We start from the raw sequence: 19511 nt of genomic DNA, 5'->3' as shown, positions 1-19511 counted from the left end.
TGTCGTCATTATTTCGTTATAAGGAGTTAACAACCTTGTCAACCTTGATTTACATCCTATCACATTATATTGACAGTTAAAGTTTTGGGCGGGTTTTTGTGAGTTTTTGGGCTGGAAATCGTCCATCCAATCTGGCAACACTGCTTCTGCCAGCATGGAGCAAAGACACACCTACTCAGACTCGTGTGTTCATCTCCTTCTCCATGTACAAGGATCCCTCACACTTCACTTATGTTGTGTCTCATTTCGAAGTTGCGCCCGAGGTTAAAAGTTTGTCATCGAGGATGTCTAATTTCAGAAAAGTAACCATTATTAAGCTGACTGTTACTCCTCTTGAGGCATAGGCTAAATTACTGTCATTTCTTTAGAATGTAATGGTACTTTTCTGATATCAGGTTTAAAGGGATTTTTCATCAGAAAATTAAAATTCATAGGCTACACAATTTATTCACTCTCAAGTTGTTCCAGTGAGTTTCTTTCTTCTGTTAACCCCAACCCCAACCCCCACACACACACACACACAAAAGATATTCTGATTCTGAATAATGTTTGCAACCAAACAGTTACCAAATAAAACAACAAAAACAATGGAAGTCAACCATTACCTTAAACAGTTTGGTTATCCTCAAGATGTCTTCTTTTGTGTTCAGAATAACAACCTAAATGATGACAGAATGTACTTCTGTTTGCCAGATCTGGTCCACAAGCAGGTCAATGCACAGCCTAGACTGAAGCAAATAAACCATCACTGTTTTTGGCCAGAAATCTATATATAATATAGTAAAATATAGCCTTTATTCAAATCAGGTATATAGGCATGTGTAGGCTACTTTGTCTGCTTGTGTGTGTGCATGCTGGGCCATTAAAACTTTGGTGAGTCAGTGACTTAATATTTATGACACTGTAAGTGAATTCTGTATCAACAATATTCAACATACAGTAAGAAGAAAATGTAGGAGGATGATTAAACAACTCCAAAAACAGCATTACCATCTTCACTTGTTACAAACCAATTTTTGATACATCTACAAACATTCTTATTGAGAATTAACCAAGGTTTAACACACTCTCTCAGCCTCATTTCCATTGACTAAGGTCTATTTCTCACACTCTTTTAATTCTGTTGATATTTTTAGTACTTTTTGTTCAATGTTCTTGCCTAGCCCTATCATCTAGAAACAATGATTTGACAATAATGCCATAAAATATTTCATGAATCACAATGACAAACAGTAAAACACTCCTTGAGGTGTTTCTTTCAAACATTTTTTTATTTTTTCTATGCGCTTTATTGATTCAATGCCACAAGAACAAGAGGTATTACATATCCACATAATCAAATTAACATTAGCTGCCAGAGAGAGAAAAAAAAATTTTAAAAAAGAGAAAATTCCAATGCTTTCAGAGCATTACATGTTTTCAGTGCTTTTTTGTTTGTTCCAAGAGATTTACATATAATTTAAAGTCATTTATAAAATGTGCAAAATTTGGTTTACATTGAGCCCACTTCTTCTTATGTATATGGAATTTTCCTAACAAAATAAACAAATGTATAATATGTTGTTCTTTACATTTCAATTTTCTTTTTCTGTATAAAAAAGAACATCAAATATACAAATTTCTTAAAATTTAATTTAAATTTAAGCTTAAATCTTTCCAAAACATGCTTAGCAGGATAAATTCTATGAAGTATTTTGTAAGACACTTCCTTAATTTTATTATTGATACAAAACTTATTTGGCAGTTTTCATGCTTTAACACAAGAGATATTACCATTTAAAGAAGACCAAAAAAATCTTGCTGCCGGTAAGGACACAGAACAAAGAGCATTCCTTATAATCTTCAATGAAAATGTTTCCACAATGATTAACATGCTGATTTCTTCTGAGTTACAGTTTTTTAAAAGTAACACCACACTCTTTGGAACTGCGTCAAAAACAATAGCAAATTCTCTTGGTTTAATTGGTAATTGAAATTTCTGAAGAAATTCAGTATATGACAACAAGTAGGGGAGAGCGGGGACGGTTGCAACATGACTTATTCCTCCGATCAGGAATGAGCTAGAGTGATGATACTCATACGGCACATGCTTAGTTAGCACCTCCCCCGATCTGAAAGAAATCAGCCATTTGTGACCATTCCTTCAGGGAAAAGCTAATTTTGAGGTAAAAAAGTATTTTTTTTAATGTTCAGAATATTTCTCATACTGTCTAAACTGTTTTTGTGAAGCATTATTCATTCATATAATTTAAATCAGTGTTTTTTTTAGCTTCTAATAGGCATAGCTATCAAGTGTTAAAGCTATTGTATCTAGCTAGTATAGTAAGTTTCATCATGCAACTGTCCCTTATCACAACATTGATGTAAAAGCTTGTCATATTAACATAATACAATTATAATTTCATGGATTAATAAATAACCCGTTCAATACCCAGGTATCCCTCCTTTTTTTAAGTACATACTCTCAAACTAGGCCACAGTGTAGTCTGTAATTTTTCTTTGTTTACAGTATGCCACGAGCCACGAGAGAGGAAACGCACAACAGATAGGGGTGTCCCTCTATCTGTTCTGAAGTCAGCAGCAAATATAGTGAAGGATGAACTAATTTATTTCTCTCTAAACCTCTCTCTGTCACACACGCATACACTATCTTACACACACACACACACACACACACACTCACTCACACATGTTCGTTTTTATGAAAAGTGGGGACATCCCATAGGCGTAATGGTTTTTTATAGTGTATTTACTTTCCCCAAAAAACCTCACTCTGTATGATTTATAAGTGTTTTGAAAAGTGGGGACATGGGCCAATGTCCTGAAAAGTCACCTTCACCTTGTAATACCTATGTCATACCTTTGTCATTATACAAATCTATGTCCTGACTTTTCACAAAAGCAGCACACACACACACACACACACACACACACACAGACAGACACAGTTCATTTCAGGAGTTCACAGAAGTAGTTCAGTAAATTTTCAGTCTAGATTTTCATTAAAAATATTTTGTTGGTCAATTTTTTTTTAGGCCTAATAATTAACCAAAACATGATTGTTACTTGTTCTTTTACTAGTCTTTGTATTTTTATGGCCAATTTAACAAATTCAACAATTTAACCAATATACATTTTGTATGTTCACAAATAAAATAAAGAAATTGCAATATAATGTTATATAATGTTTCTTTATTATTACATTTTAATAAGTGTTGCAACCGTCCCCTGCTAGGGGTCAGTTGCAACGTTTCACTTTGTCTGTTCAAGTTTAAATTGTACATATATTATCATATGTATGCATGTAACAGCACTGTGGGTGGGTATCTGACAGATGTGGGTTTAATATATAAAGATTTTGGCTTTCCACAAAAAACTGTCTCTGAGAAACTGAAGGAAATACAAAAAGTGTTGCAACCGTCCCCACTCTCCCCTACCCATGGGAATTAACTAACTGTCTTGCTAAAAGAATACCTTCCTTGAACCAAGTATGATAGAATAAAGATTTGTTTTTAAATAGTATGTCCTTGTTATTCCATATGAAATAGTTGTGGGGTGAAAAATTGTGCTTATACACCAATTTCCAAGCTAACAGGGCTTGTCTGTGAAAACCGGCCAATTTAACAGGAATTCTGTCAACAGTAAAATTACATTTCAACAAAAAAGTCTATGCCTCCAAGAGTATAGACCAGTGTTTCTCAACCCGCGGCCCGTCACGAATCCAAATGCGGCCCACCATGCTGAATCAGGGCCGGCGCCAAGGTGGGGCATTCGCGGGCCATGCCGAACGTGATCGATTCCGGTAAAACAGCGCACATAAGAAAGCGATCGCACGCATTAGCGAGCATCAGCAACGGCACGCGATCACGGATTGCACGCTTCCCACCGGCAGCTTTCGGTTTGCCCCGCTACTCACAAAGATGTTCAGGCAAAAAGAAACACCCATACGCTACTACGCAGCAATCATCCTTAATTACAGAAATTTGGCAAAACATCTCTCGAGAGAACCTCCGATTATTAAATTCGAAAATGCTTTCCATATTTGGATCAAGGCTACATTTGTGAACGCACACTTTCTGCAGTGTCGCGTGTCAAGTCACGCTTCCGTGCGCGTTTTACAGACTGCAATTTACAAGCGCAACTTCATTGTGCTGTTACTCCTTTCGAGCAGAATTTCACAAAATTGGTCAGTTCCCGACAGCGCAGGTGTTTTATTAATGGTGAGTAGAATTATTTATTTATTTCAATAAATGTATTCGTTTAGATATCATAATATTTAGGCTATAAACAATATTATAAATCTGGTTGGTTTGTGTTGATGACGTAATATGTAAATGACATACGTGCGGCCCGTGAGACTTGAACTTGGACCATATGCGGCCCGGTGGAAAAAAAGGTTGAGAACCACTGGTTCCTAAATATATAATTAGGAAATGCATTCCAAGGACTTTCTCTATTCTTCATAAACTCTATCAACCATTTAATTTTAAAAGTGTCATTGAGAGTATTATAATCTAATACCTCCAGTCCCTCTTGCTCTTTAGGATTACAAATTACCTCCTTTTTTAAATAATGTGTTTTTTTCCTCCAAATAAAGTTCTGATCTAGATCTTTAATAGTCTTGGGAGGCACCGCTAACGATAATGACGTATAGACCGATCTAGATATACCTTCCACCTTTGACAATAATACCCTCCCAAATAATGAGATGTCCCTCATTAACCACAAATTCAATTTCTTTTTAGTTTTCTCAATAATGTTTCTTTCAAACATCCCTGCAAATTCTTGCACCAAGCATTGTCTGAGGGCGCGTGTCAACGGAAAGCGCTCTCATTGGCTTGTTACCTGACGTCACTCTCCCGCGCCGCTTGTCGAGTTCTTTACTATCGTGTGCAAGAGATTTGTTGCAAAATGTTGCTGCATTGCTCGTAGCAGGAAGGTCAATAGGCGCAAGCGAGTATGTCTCAACCGTGGCTTTACCCTACCGTTTTATTATGTATTTATGGATTTTTCTGCAGCTACAGACCACTGGAACCTTTTCTAACCTCGTTTTTGATGGGACCTGATAAAAACCTGACGGTGACAGAGGTAAATGTGCTTGAAGGGTGATGTAAGTAGACAGTGAAGTGATGTCAGACCTCTTTAAAAAGTAACTTCGATACCTAAAGGGCTTTAACAGAAAGCTGAAATATATAGTTTCTGAATAAAATAATGAAATAAGATCAAATAAAAATAAATGTAATCACGTTTTTTTGCTACATAGCCTTCTGTTACTTACTCGTTGAGCACGCTTTCGAATAATCTACATGTGTAGAAAAATATGTAAATTAATATATTGTGAAGAATATATACTTGAGTGTAAGAGTGCACCCCCAATAGATGGGAATCTGCCAACTATTTTGTCTAATCCTAGAAGTTTAATCTTTTCACTAACGCAAAATCCTACATTAATTACTAAATCTGCGTCACAAGATTTTTTAGGCTTCCGAGAGTGTTTGTGTGGTTAGTACCTGTTTTTTTTTGTTTTTTAAAGAATTTCTAATTGTAGGTTGTCAGCTTTCATAGTTTTGCATAAAACAAAAAATGTCAAGGTAGCACAACTGTTCTGGTATATCATAATGAAGAGAAAAAATAATTTAAAAATGCAGTTCTTGGTAAGAACCTCATTGAGTAGTTTCTCTGATTTTGTCATATCTATGTTGTGGGTGCCAATATGGAGAAAATATTGTGCCAAAATTGTACAAACAAGTCCAGCGTTTTGCAAATAAATACAATCTGCTTTGCAAAGAAAAACTCTACTTTCAAACAAACCCAAAGTGATTTGCAAATACAAAACTCTATTTGAGAGAAAATGCAGAGGTATGGACAAATATGTGTATTGTGTGTTACAACTGTGAGACTCATTTACCTTTTTATGAGGAAACTTGAATTGATTTTCTCACACCTGTCAAAGCAGATTTTCTCACAAATGCAATTGAGCAACTTTCTTTTCCAAAAACAGCGGATGGCGCTGTCGGTCAATTTACACTTGTCTCCTAGATCCGAACACCTCTTTACCTTTTCAGACCAATATGAGTGGAGAACAGGTGAGTTTCTGTCTTACTATCTCTATAATTAACCATTTATGGCTCGTTTCCACCGAGCGGTAAGGTTTGGTACAGTACGGCACGGTACGCAATTATGTCCGTTTCCATTATCAGAAGTTGGTACCAAATGGTACCAAAATAGCGAACAGTGCCGTACCACTTTTTTGGTAACCTTCCGTTGGGGTACCTACCTAGCACAGCAAAGGGTGGAGCTAAACTCACTGCAGAACATTGATTGGTTGTCTAGAATCGTCACTTGTGAGTGATACAAGGGGATAAAGCTTCTCCTTCACTCGCAGTGTTGCCAACTTATCAATTTTGTTGCTAAATTTAGCAACTTTTCACACTACCCTAGCAACTTTTTCTTCTAAAAGCACCTAGCAACAAATTTAGCTATTTTTCAAATTTATTTGGCAATTTTTAGCAACTTTTGATAAATGACTCAAACGATAAAAAGGCACACAGTTTCCATCTAAATTACACAAAATGAGGAAACCAAAGATGCATAGCAGTACACACATCACATGAATTAATTAGCTGCTGTTTGCAATTGTTCAATTTGATAATAATAATGGAATAATTGTTCATTTATGATACTGCGATTGTTGATCAGTTAGTACACTGTAAGAAAAATATATAGAAAAATGGAAAAGGTACTAGTAATTTTTCAGGACATTGTGTTATCCATTATCCATCATAACCCTGCAACTCGAAAACACAAAATACAATGGGTAATTTAAAATAAAAATAAAAAATCCTTAATTAACATAGTAGATTGTGCCCTATTTTTATAGACTTTTCTTAGTGTAGCACACAAACTACTAATACATTGCTTAAAACTATAACTGTTCAGAATGTGTAGTTTTATAAGTTTATTAGCTAATAAAAAAATAAATAAAAAATTTAATGGTTCAAAACTGTGCAAGTGTTAAATAATTCAGTGTTGTATTTAAAAATACAGTTATTTATATGTTAATATTATATTAGGCATTTATATTATTTTACAACAAATCTAAATTAACATATATAAAATATATTTTTTGCTGAGATTTGAGGTAGTGACACATTTTTGCATCGTAATTACGCAATGATGTCATTGCGCAATGAAATCACAACGTCATTTAGCAACTTTTAGCAACAAATTGACCTTCCTTTAGCATCTTCCCCTGAAAATTAGTTGGCAACACTGTTCACTCGTTCCGCTCTGCTGTGTTTGGCTTATTACTTCAGAGTGCGCAAACACACACACACACACACACAAAATATAACAGTGTATTTTATAATTTTATATTTTCACACAGACAAGCCGTTTCTCAATATGCGTTCTTGTCTGTTCTTGTGTACTTGTGAAACGTCATTACCCAAAAACCCGCGTAATTTTCAAAATATTACTGTTATTGTGTCATGAAATGTGTTTTTCAGGCGAGAATGTAGTTGTTTAATACTCAAATCTGCAGTTTATTTATAAAGATAGCTTGTGATTGTGATTGATTGTGATTCAGCTATATAAATGTACCGAAATATAATCTAAACATTAATATCCCATCAACCATGGTTAACCATGGTTTTAATAAATAAATACCATGATATTTGTATTAAAGCTGCCTATATAGAAATGGTAACCTGCAAAAAAAATTGTTACCACACTTTTACTATTAGTAAAAAAAACAACTTTAATTTTAATAAGGGATATCATAGTTTATTATCATATTTATGTTTATATATAGCATAGTTTATATACATGCCTTGTACAACATTTAAAACTAAAAGTGGCCTGTGAGGAGATATTTCATATTTCAACCAATCGGCAGATTTTAGTCTGATAACAGCCTGTTTGGAAAAATCCAACTAAAAATAAGTAGCTTTTTATATAAGGCCGAGCAACATTTTAACTCATGAAGTTAAGAATAAAAGGCTACTGTCAGGAATTATATTAGTGGCTCTTTAAAATGCAAACGTTCGTCATCTGAGTCACTCCTAGAAGAGTCCTCGCTGTCCAGAGTGCGTCTTCAGACGTGTAGCACGCTGTTTATTAAAATGCTGAATTTAGTATTATAGCAGCGTGAACTTGATCCTTCTCCCCAATTCACAGAACAAGAGTGACACCAGAAGAGAAATATTCATCATTTTGCTTAGCTAAAAAATGCGTAACTATTTTAGACACAAATGATTGCACAGTGTTACATCATTTTAAAAGTTTTGGATATTGTACTAAATAATGTGATTTTGTTTTCTTCTTCTTTTTTTTTCTTTTTTATTAAATGACCTCTTTGGTGATATTACTATATCTGATACTAAATTAAATTGTCTAAGCTTTAATTTTTGGTACACAGTATTGTTGCTATCCATAATACGTTTGCATTTTAATTTGTGACACGATATATTGTTATACCCCTGCATTGTTTTGAATGTTGAACATATATTCTATATCCTGCGATCCAACAGAGGATAAGAGGTACGGAGAATAGATCAGTTTTTATAAGGAAAGACTGCCTAGTTAAATGTTTAGCCATGTCACTTCTGATTTTTGAACTAATCAATCATGTTAACAGTTTTACAGCACTTGTTGTGAATTTCACTGACACTGTAGTAGGGTCGCTTTGTGAAAACATCTAAATGGTTAGTTATAGAGATAGTAAGTCAGACACTCACCTGTTCTCCACTCATATTGGTCTGAAAAGGTAAAGAGGTGTTTTGGGTCTCGGGAGACAAGTGTAAATTGCCCAACAGCGCCATCTGCTGTTTTTGGAAAAGAAAGTTGCTCAATTGCATTTGTTAGAAAATCAAGCCGTTTCCTCATAAAAAGGCAAACGAGTCTCACAGTTTTAACACACAATACATATATTTGTCCATACCTCTGCATTTTCTCTCAAATAGAGTTTTGTATTTGCAAATCACTTTGCGTTTGTTTGAAAGTCGAGTTTTTCTTTGCAAAGCAGATTGTTTATTTGCAAAACTCTGGATTTGGTTGTATAATTTTGGCATAATATTCACTCCATAGTGCCACCAATATGACGTTTTAAGTTTTTTATTTTTTTAATAATGTCATAGAGAGGATCCCTGCATACCCTCCTGACTCAAGGTCAGTAAGTGTCTAAGGTTAATTCAGGTCATAAGATGTCCCCCAAAAATTGTATTAATCTAATGATATTTTATATTTTGATATGATATAGTGTATTTTGATTCACTTAATTGAAATGTGTACACTCGCATGTATTGAAGCTCTAAGTAAAATATATGACATGGTTTTTTGGAGTTAATTTTTTTTTAATTATTATTTGTTGACCAACTACTTCAACTTTTATCACAGGTTGTGAGTGAGATCTATCCATTCTGGACATATTCCTACCTCGTGCTGCTTTTCCCTGTTTTTCTGGCCACAGATTACCTTCGCTACAAACCTGTGCTCATTGTCCAGGCGGCCAGCTTCATAGTGACATATGCTTTGCTCATGAAGGCCCAGAGTGTGAGGGCCATGCAGTTATTGGAGTTCTTTTTCGGTCTGGCAACTGCCACTGAAGTTGCCTACTATTCCTACATCTACAGCATCGTGGAGCCATCTCATTATCAGAGGGTGACTGGTTTTTGTCGCAGTGTCACTCTGTTGGGCTCAGCCATTGGCTCACTCATCGGACAGATTCTGGTGTCTGTAGCCCAGGTGCCTCTGTTTTACTTGAATGTCATCACACTGGTGTCCTCCTGCATAGCCTTCGTTGCCCCTTGGTTCCTACCCATGCCCAGTAAGAGCCTGTTCTTTCACCACAGAGAGAGCAGCTCTCAGGATGAAGGAGTTCTGGAACCCATTAACAGCAGTCAGCTGATCGAGAAGCCAGAGGATCCAGAGTCCAAAATACAGCTTAGCGCCGACGAAAGAACAGTGGGTAGTTTTTTTTTTTTTGTTTAGTTTTTTGTTTTAACTGAGCAGAAAAAGAAAAGTGATAAAAGATATGTGTATATGCATGTATATATTTACACGCACAAATTTGCTCTTCCAAACTGTTTTACTAAATTTATTCTAATATAAAATATATTTATATAATTTATAATCTTGAATGAAGAAAACGTTCACTAATGCTCAAGAAGAAATCTCATCATCTGTAGCATCTGAAGGGAGTACTAAATAAAAACATGATATTTAAAGAAAATAAGAAATTACACGTCATCATCCTGTTCAAAATGTTTACACCCACTGGCTCTTAATGCATTGTTTGCTTTTTGAGCATGACATTTATTTACGTTCCTGTCACTTACGTGTCACATGTAAGATTTTTGTTAATCTTCAAGACACAAAGGTATTTTTAACGAAACCTGAGTGGTTTCTCTACCTCCATTGAATGTCCAGGTAATCAAAACTCTCAAAAAGGTGTCATAAAATGAATCCATATGAGAGACACGATTGCTTTATATGATAAACGGGTTTAATTAGGCTTTTATTTACATCTAAACATTAGTTGACACGCATACATAGCCAGCATGATGATGAGCAAATGATGGCAATTTTCATTTTTAGGTGAACTATCCCTTAAATACTGGCCTTAAAAGAATACTAAAATTGGCAGATACTGATATGTTCACAGACATATGCATGTGTCTCTATATATGACTCAGTTTGACTCATTTGTTTGACTTTCAGACTCTCAAGGACAAGACTAGCAGTAGTGGATTACTGGAAGTGGTAAAAATGCTCTGGTCAGACTTCCTTGAGTGTTACTCCTGCTCTACCCTACTTGCCTGGTCAGTGTGGTGGGCTTTATCCACATGTGGTTATCTCCAGGTGGTTAATTACGCTCAAGCACTCTGGGAGAAAATCTTGCCTTCCAGTGATTTTGAGATCTACAATGGATACGTGGAGACAATTTCTACCTTGCTTGGTATGGCCATCTGGTTATCTGTTTATTGAATTCATTTTATTATATTCCCATTCTTAAAAGCATAGGTAACAGAGAATACATTATACCTATGCAAGACCATTTCCACTGCAGGATTAAAAAAACATTAATTGTGGCTTTATCTCTTTATTAAAAGTTATTCAAACATTTTTCTCACAATTTAAGTCACAATTCAGACTTTGCTTCTCACAATATTTTTTCTTTCTTTTCCTCAGCATTGCAAGCTAAAAAAGTTAAATAAAAGTTGTGAGGTAATTCTCAGGTAAAACATTAGTATTGCGAGATGTTAATTCACAATTGTGAGTTTATAACTTTATAACAATTTTTTATTTATTTTTTTTTTCTTTCCATGATGGAATAAAAAAGATGTAAACTCAGAATTCTGAGAAAAAATTTAGATTTTTTTTTTCAAGAAAAAGTCAAAATTGTGAGATGTGAACTCGGAACTGCGAGGAAAAAGTCAAGCTTCCATAGTTTCCAGCATTTTCATCATTATCATAAACAAATTCAGCAGTCATATATAACAGCAGACACACAACTGTGTTATGTGATTCACAATAAAACAGTTTGAGACATTTTTCCCAAATTAATTTGTTTGTTTCTTTCTTTGTTTTTTTCCCACCAGGCGCTTTTGCAGCATTTGCTGTAAGCTTTGTGAAAGTGTCCTGGGCAGTGTGGGGAGAACTGGCTCTCTGCATTTTCTCTGTGGTGATTGCAGTGTGTGTGTACCTTATGGACACTGTCAGAAATATCTGGGTTTGCTACACTTCCTACATGCTCTTCAGAGCTACCTACATGCTGCTTATCACCATAGCAATGTAAGTAAAGCTGTCAATCTGAATCCATTTTCTATAGAAATCCATTGTAAGCTGGGTATCTTTCGACTTTGTTCTGACTACAAAGTGCTAGGAACACTGTGCATTTGACCTTACAACAGTGACTGCTCTACCACACTCAGAGGTGGGTAATCCATGTCCATCTATCGAAATAACATCACAAGTTGGCTCGCTCCCTGATGAACCTGATGATTTTAGAAATCAATTTCTTCAAATGCACATCTTGCAAAAAAAGGCACAAGCTTGTGTATCAGGTCATTTTTATACACTAAATATAACTGTAAAAAACAAGACACTATTTGACAGTGATTTTAACACAAAGAAAAATGTGTAACATGCTTTCTGAAATCAAATCATGGAAGCTGACATGGACTGTTGTAAGGTCAATTTAAATTATTACACTGCACATGGATGTCTCTTATTTGCCACAACTATTTCAGGGGCCGGTTGCATTAAAGGTTAAGACTAGTCTTAAAAGTTAGTCATCTAATTTTTTTATTTGAGACTGGCCATGATATTTTAAACTGAGTTACATTAAATTGTAGATTAGTCTAACTTAAATGCAAAAATAAGACCAATTACCCCTTTGCTAACTGCTAGTTTGTCAAACTTGTTCTTAAGACACAGTCTTAACATAAAGGCTAAGTTTATGCAACTGGCCCCAGGTCTTGGAGTTTCTTCTAATGAGCTGAAGAGTTGAATCAGTTATGTTTCATTAGAGGCATCTAAAAAGTGCAGTTTTTAGTAGGTACTGTAGGACCAGGGTTGGGAATGGGATGGATTGTTCGAAAGCATTTTGATTCGTTTAATTGTTTAGCAGGTAATAGATATTTGGGCATATGGCCCATAATAATTCTGAGGGCGCATACCTAGTTTAATTTTCTTATGCTACTGCATGATGTGGTCCCAAAAAAAGCACATTGCAATCATTTAAGCATACCTTGTAGTTGCTGCTGATTATTCTGACAGTGGATGCTGATATTCAAGACAGTGGTTCTCAACGTTTGTCAAAGCTAATATCGGATGTTTCTGGTACTGTATTGACAGATGCCTCTTTCAATCTTTATTTTTTATTTCAGAATGTAGGAGTGGCAATATATGAAAAGAGTTAAATAAAAATTGTTATAAATAATTAAGATAATTAAATTTCATAGTTCCAGAAATCAGTACTGAATGTTTTTATTTCCCATTAATTTACATGACTTTAAAGTCACTTGTGATTTACAGGGTTTTTAAAGTTATATTTTACTAGTAAATAGCTATTTCTATCTGTCTGTCTTTACCAGGTCTAGAAATTCCCTCATGTATCCAGGTTTTCCTAGACCACAATTTGTTTTTAAAAAAATGGCAGTTGTTAAGGAATGAATTAAAATGAGAAATATGTCAGCTTACATCTAGATTTTAGCTTATTTTAAAGCTTGTTTAGTCTTATTTAAATTCATTTTAAGTCATCTTGTGGCCCTCTTGGAAGTTTGGCCCCCTGTTTGAGAATCACTAATTAAGGATATTTAACAAAAAGCTATCAAACTGAAATAGGATGTGCAAAAACCAAATCAAGTACTGCTTTCTGTTTCCATATCCTTCCATACTTTCTGCCCTAAAATCTCTGATCTTCAAAGATTGTAAGTTGCGGAGAGCCCAAACTCAGTCATTGGTTCCATATCCATCTGTATTTTTATTAGAGACTGATCTGACAATTTTGAGCCATTTTAATACCTACTTTTTTCATATTCATCAGTGTGCACAAAATCTTCCTTCTAAACATGACTGCTCTTTTATCTGAAATTCTTTTGGCTCTTTCAGTCAAGCTCTCCTTGAGAGGCACTTGACAGTTGCCACTCATATTTCTTAAAAAAAAATTTGCCTTCAAAAAAGCTTTGTAAAAAATGACAAATGTGTAACATTTTTTTTATCAATGTTGGGTTCTATTCATCTGCCTTTTATATTGTAGGTATCAGATAGCTGCTAACCTAAGTGTGAAACGATATGCTTTGGTTTTTGGAGTAAACACTTTCATCGCACTTTTACTGCAGACGCTTCTTACCGTGATTGTAGTAGATTCTGCCGGTCTAGGCCTGGACATTTTTCTACAGGTAAAGTACAACATATACCTAGCTTAGTGGGTCATCATTTATGTGTATCACTAATGAAAGCTGCTAATATCGTGTGCAATTTTGTTTGCTCTTTTCCACAGTTTCTGATCTATGCAAGTTACTTTGCTGTGATAGCTGTGATATTCTTTATTGCTTGGCTGTATAAACTGTTCAAAAGAAGGGGACCTGAAAGACCGAATGAATTACCCTCAACAGAGACCATTCCAGAAGCTTGAAACACCTCACATCAGCATCCGTTAAGCACAAGGTTATGCAATAATCAACTGAATGCATAGGTCAAAATAATAACTTTATATTAAGAAAATGCATCCACAGATCCAGCTTTAAAGGTTATAAAAGCACTGGTGATTTTGAAAAGTAAGTTCACAATTATACACTATAAGTGGCCGTTGGGGGTCACAGAGTGAGGAACAAAATGCACTTATTTAATATTTTATTCACACCATTATGATGCCTTACTTTTATAGCCAGTACTATCATGAATGTAAGCACTTGTTTCAATCTGCCATCTTTTCTGTTTTTGCCTGACATATTTACAGAATTATGGTACTGCAAATTATGTTTTTTACACACATTTTGATTTTGAATGGAAATATTCCTATAAAAAAGACTTGGTCCAGTTATCTTCATTGACTATCAAATATATTTTTAATTGTTGGCACATTTGTTTGGAGCTGATTCTGAATAGCAGCACAATTGTGATTGTGATATTGCTTTTATACAACAGTTTGATTAGAAAAAAGAGAGATAACGATTTTTACTCAGTCAGTGTTTTTGAGAAGAGGGAATGATTCAGTGACTAAATCAAACAGACAGTCACGTGATCAATCAAAGTTGAGGAACAAAACTAACTTGTATAATGTGGCAACAGTTTATCATGCTGTGCTGCTGGCCTTAAATTATAAAATTTCTCCTTAGAAAAACTATGTGACTAGTTTTGTAGGACATTCCATCTATGTTTTATTGGTCACACTTTATTTTAAGGTCCAGTTCATAGACTGTAAAAAAAAATGGACGTAGTGTCCGTGACGTCACTCGTAGGTTTCTGAAGAGCATTTTTGAAGCCTAAAGTGGGCGGAGCCGACCGCCGCCATCTTGGAAACGCGTCACCGCGCGTCATTCCCGGATAATCGAAAATGGGCAAAAAGGGAGAGGGCAGAGTCCTGCACGCGGGCGGGTGAACCGCAAAAATTGACGTAACGGGTGGAATAATATTGACGTGTCGGGTGCGGTGCGGGTGCGGGTACAATTATAACCAAGACTATTTCGACTTAATCCAGTACACGCTGATAAGCAGCTCCTTTCTTTCAAATTGTCCCGTGCTTGTATTCGCGCGCTCTGTCTGAAGACCGGGCTTCTACAGCGGGATTTGCAAACACTGAGCACTGTAGCCAATCGACAGCTGTATTGACATTGATTGACAGCTAGCCTTTTAGACCTGTTTAAAATAGATTGGTCACATACGCAATAGTTTTATATTGTTTTTACACGTTGGATGTTGTGCGAGCTCTCTCTCTCTCTCTCTCTCTCTCTCTCGAGATCCTCAACACTGCTGCCAGTCCTACATATTTTTATGCAGCCTATAATGTTGCTTTCTCTCTCTCTGTTAACTTGTTGGGCTGCGTGTGTTAAATGTTATTATTAATTTTTAAACGCATTAACTCAGAATGACTTGTTAATTGCTTGTTACATTAAAAATAAAATAAAGGCGTTTTTTCCGCCTTATGTAGATTTAATGCGGGTGCGGTTCGGGTCGCGGTTTTTATGTCAAACGGGTCGGGTCGGGTCCGGAACTAAATTAGTGTTGCTGTCGGATAACGGGTCGGGTATTCGGTTAACTACTGCGGGTGCGGGTTTATCAAAAAGGACCCGTGCAGGACTCTGGGAGAGGGTGCTCGCTGCAGAGCCAAATGGGAGGAGCTAGAGCTCCAGCTCCCCCTCGCTGGATCTAGTGGGCGGGGCTTGAAGCGCTATCAAGCGCCACCATGTGGCTGTTAATGTTAGTGCGAGTTTAACCGTAATTGAAGTAAATGTTTGTTTTGATTTGCAAGATGCTGGCATAGATATTATTGGCTTATTTTTCTCTAATATTTGTCATGATTATGATTATTTTCAGCATGGTCAGTATCGTTTCTTTGACAAACGGCATTACGTAAATACTTTTTTTTTTTTTTTTTAAATAATGCTTCGTCAACAAATAACGCACGATTCTCCCATTGTAAATACTTATATAAAACGCTCAAACTATATGTGTGTGCTTCTAACACCTGTTTAAACTATGTATCTAAATAGTTTCCTCACTTTTGAAGTCGCTTTAGTGACTTCAAAAGATTAGTGAGGTATCCACTCCAACAACATTTGGAAGACAGATGGAATTTAATAGTCACATACTCCAGTGTCATACAAGTTTACGCTGGATTTATTTGTTTCTATTAACCTAAATTAGCTAAATGTGCATCCAAACATAAAATAAATCATACATCTAGATAAAATATTACAATAAGAAGTTATAAAATAATAAATGTAAACATATTTCAAGAACAACACTTCTTATACTTTCTTACACTACTTATATTTTACAAAACAAAAATCATTATAAAAAATATTAAGCAGCACAATTGTTTCCAACACCGATAATAAGCATATTAGAATGATTTCTGAAGGATCATGTGACACTGATAACTGGAGTAATTATGCTGTAAATTCAGATTTGATCACAGAAATAAATTATATTTTAAAGCACATTAAAATAGAAAACCATTATTTTAAATTGTAGTAATATTTCAAAATAGGACTCTTTTTGTCTGTATTTTTGATCAATTAAATGCAGGCTTGATGAGCATTGGAGACTTCTTTCAAAAAGTCTGTTTTGTTTTGTTTTGTTTTTCTCGTCTGGTCGATGCTACAGAATTCTGAGCACCAGAACGGACAGCACAGGAACAGTTTCTTCCCTCAGGCAATCCATCTCATGAACACCTGACAATAATTGTGGAACACAGACTATTTATACACTTATACATCTAACACACCGTGCAAAGACAAAACAACTTCGTATTTGGTCGAAAATGAGTTATTGATCATTTTGGGACATTATGACCTTTATCATGTGTTTAAGTATCATGGAGAAAAGCCCCGGAGAAACCGAGGCAGAATACAGTATAACATCAGTTACAGCTCTTTGATTTTGTTTTTGAACGCTCAAATGAAGTTACGGTGCTCTGCATTTGTTTGCATTTGTTCGTCTGTACTGTGCCAGCCTGGAGCTAGACGGTATTCTGACTTTGTTTTACTTTGCAATAAAGTCTGCCATTTTAAATTGGTGTAACTTGTGTACTTTATACATCTGTCGGCACTTCATTAGACAAACAAACTGCTCCATATAACAAAGCACTGTAAGCAATAACGATTCGATAACTTGGCAACAATAATTAATCGTAAATAATCTTTAAAGTGTTTTTTTTATTTTTTTATAATGCAGATTATTCACTCCGTGTCAGTCTGGGGCTGCACACTTCTGTACGTGATCCTCAAATGCCGTGACAGCGTATCACACATAAAATCAATAACTTCGCAATTTAATCATTTTCCTTCCTTTTCTTGTAAGTCGACAAAATCCATTGCAATGAACGCCATCGGAGATGTTTAATTCACAATCATTCGGAGCATTATCCCTGCTGGCGTTCACATCAATCCACAAGTCGTTCTTAAGCTATTTTAATTCAGTTCGATGTAAAAACAATAGGCGAAGTATGACTTGCATCCTTTAATGTTAGCGAACATTGCAAATAAATTGGTTGCAAAACGGTATCCACTCACGTTTAACTATTTGTCTGGTTGTTATGGTCAGAAAAAAAAAAAAGAATCAATGAAATAGCCAATGATCACTAGATTGTATCCAGATGTTACTAAAATGATTCTGTAAATGGTGATCAGCACCCTATATAATGTGGAAGTTACTGCCTTTTGCCTTGGTGTGACATCTCCTGCAGACAGTGCAAAAGCAGAGTACAATATCAATATAGCGGTAAAAATCAAGTTTGAGATCATTTTCATTAAAACATCCAATTGGCAGATTCCCAGTGTCCTACCTATAATTATTTTCTTCTGTACAAATACAAATCTTTAAAGTTTCGCACTAGCGAGTTTCACACTCTGCAGCAGAGCGGCAATCCACCTGTCACTCAAGTGGCCACGCCCTTAATTATGCAGAACTTTAAGGGTTAATATCATTTAAACGGATGAGTTATAAAAAAAATTCACCCCCCTCACAGTTGTCATGAAGGGCAAAATTAGCTATATAGATCAAAAAATCATTTTTTGCACCAGGCTGTAAACATGTTTTTTTCTGCTGTAAAGTTGTGCATTTTAACATGGAGAGTCAATGGGATTGACTCCCTTTTGCAACCAGCCTCCAGCGGCCAGTCGATGAATTGCAGTTTTAGTCACTTCCGTGTTGGCTTCACGAGAGAGAGCGGGAGGTTGCCGCTTGGTCCAGTTCTAACTATTAATTAAGACTTTTGCCTCATACTCCTATTTGCTGGTTATTAATATTTAGTAAGGTAGTTGTTAAATTTAGGTATGGGTAGGATTAAGGGATCTAGTAAAATGCATGCTAGGTTAATGGTGAAAATTGGTCCTTAAAATAAAATGTTATCATTTTATTTAATGAATTATTCAAATTATATATATATATAAAAAAAAACTGAATTTACAGATAAAGAGGAAGGCATTTGTGAGGAAGAGGAAGGCATACTGCTCCTATAACCCTGGACATATCAGATTATGCACAACGGAATTAAGTTAAACTATTTAGATTTGTCTATACACATGGTAATATTACTTGATATGGTTACTTGGTACATTGCACCATCTGTTGTAGCATATTTGCTTATTCAGCTTGGCAAGTATCTTTAAATCTTTATGGTCTAACATTAAAGAAAAAATGTTACAGTAAAAGCTTTTTTAGAAATATGCAGAGCTTAAATTTACTTGCTGTAATACTGTGATTAGATGTATTTTCTTAAGTATTCAGCCTTCATTAAAAATTTGAAATGTGTATTTTTACAGCAATAATATGATTGTCTTGTTCACTGTATAAATGAAGTAATGATTGTGCCAACATTATTATATAACAATATTTCAGTCATGTTGTAAAGAATTGTAGAAGATACCAACATGAGGGTTGTATGAGTATTTTGTGTGTGGGAACAACATTAGTATTTCGTTTCTAAGGTATTTATTTGTTTTTAGGTGTTCTCTATGATGTTGTATACAAAAGCAGAAAACATTGAGTATGGTTTTCTGTCCTGCTGATCTTTTTTTTTAACAAGAATGATTCTGTAGGTGTTTTCTGCAGAAGTAAAATAAAATCTGAAAATCTGTCTCTGTGCATTTCTTTTGGTATAAAATATGTAAGATTTGCACTAATTAAAATGAAAATGATTTTATTTTGCTCAACTGCATATACATAATATGCTAATAACTCGTTTAACATTTGGCTTTTTAAAAAATATTTTTTTTAAATCATCCAGATCATTAGATGTATGAAAAATCCACTTACAAAATGGTTTGTAGTCCTCTTACAAA

At 35.2% G+C, this 19511-nt stretch overlaps 1 protein-coding gene across 5 annotated transcripts; it reads left to right on the top strand.

Moving 5' to 3' along the window:
• Positions 1-4812: 4812 nt before the first annotated feature.
• slc19a2 (solute carrier family 19 member 2) lies at positions 4813-19272 on the top strand. Of its 5 annotated transcripts, XM_058779633.1 has the most exons (7): positions 4813-5088; positions 9138-9168; positions 9470-9963; positions 10720-10957; positions 11601-11793; positions 13763-13904; positions 14006-19272. In XM_058779633.1, exons 1-7 carry the CDS (start codon positions 4960-4962, stop codon positions 14138-14140), a joined length of 1362 nt encoding a protein of 453 aa, XP_058635616.1. In that variant the 5' UTR covers positions 4813-4959; the 3' UTR covers positions 14141-19272. The 5 variants fall into 5 exon arrangements, with proteins under 5 accessions (XP_058635616.1, XP_058635615.1, XP_058635619.1 ...); XM_058779632.1 differs by lacking the exon at positions 9138-9168 and having other exon boundaries at positions 9397-9963; positions 14006-19270; XM_058779636.1 differs by lacking the exon at positions 9138-9168 and having other exon boundaries at positions 4946-5110; positions 14006-19271.
• The last annotated feature ends 239 nt before the right edge of the window (positions 19273-19511 follow it).

Source organism: Onychostoma macrolepis, chromosome 06, assembly GCF_012432095.1.
Source record: "Onychostoma macrolepis isolate SWU-2019 chromosome 06, ASM1243209v1, whole genome shotgun sequence".
In the NCBI taxonomy this organism is placed as follows: domain Eukaryota; kingdom Metazoa; phylum Chordata; class Actinopteri; order Cypriniformes; family Cyprinidae; genus Onychostoma; species Onychostoma macrolepis.
This window is presented reverse-complemented; position numbering and strand designations above follow the sequence as displayed.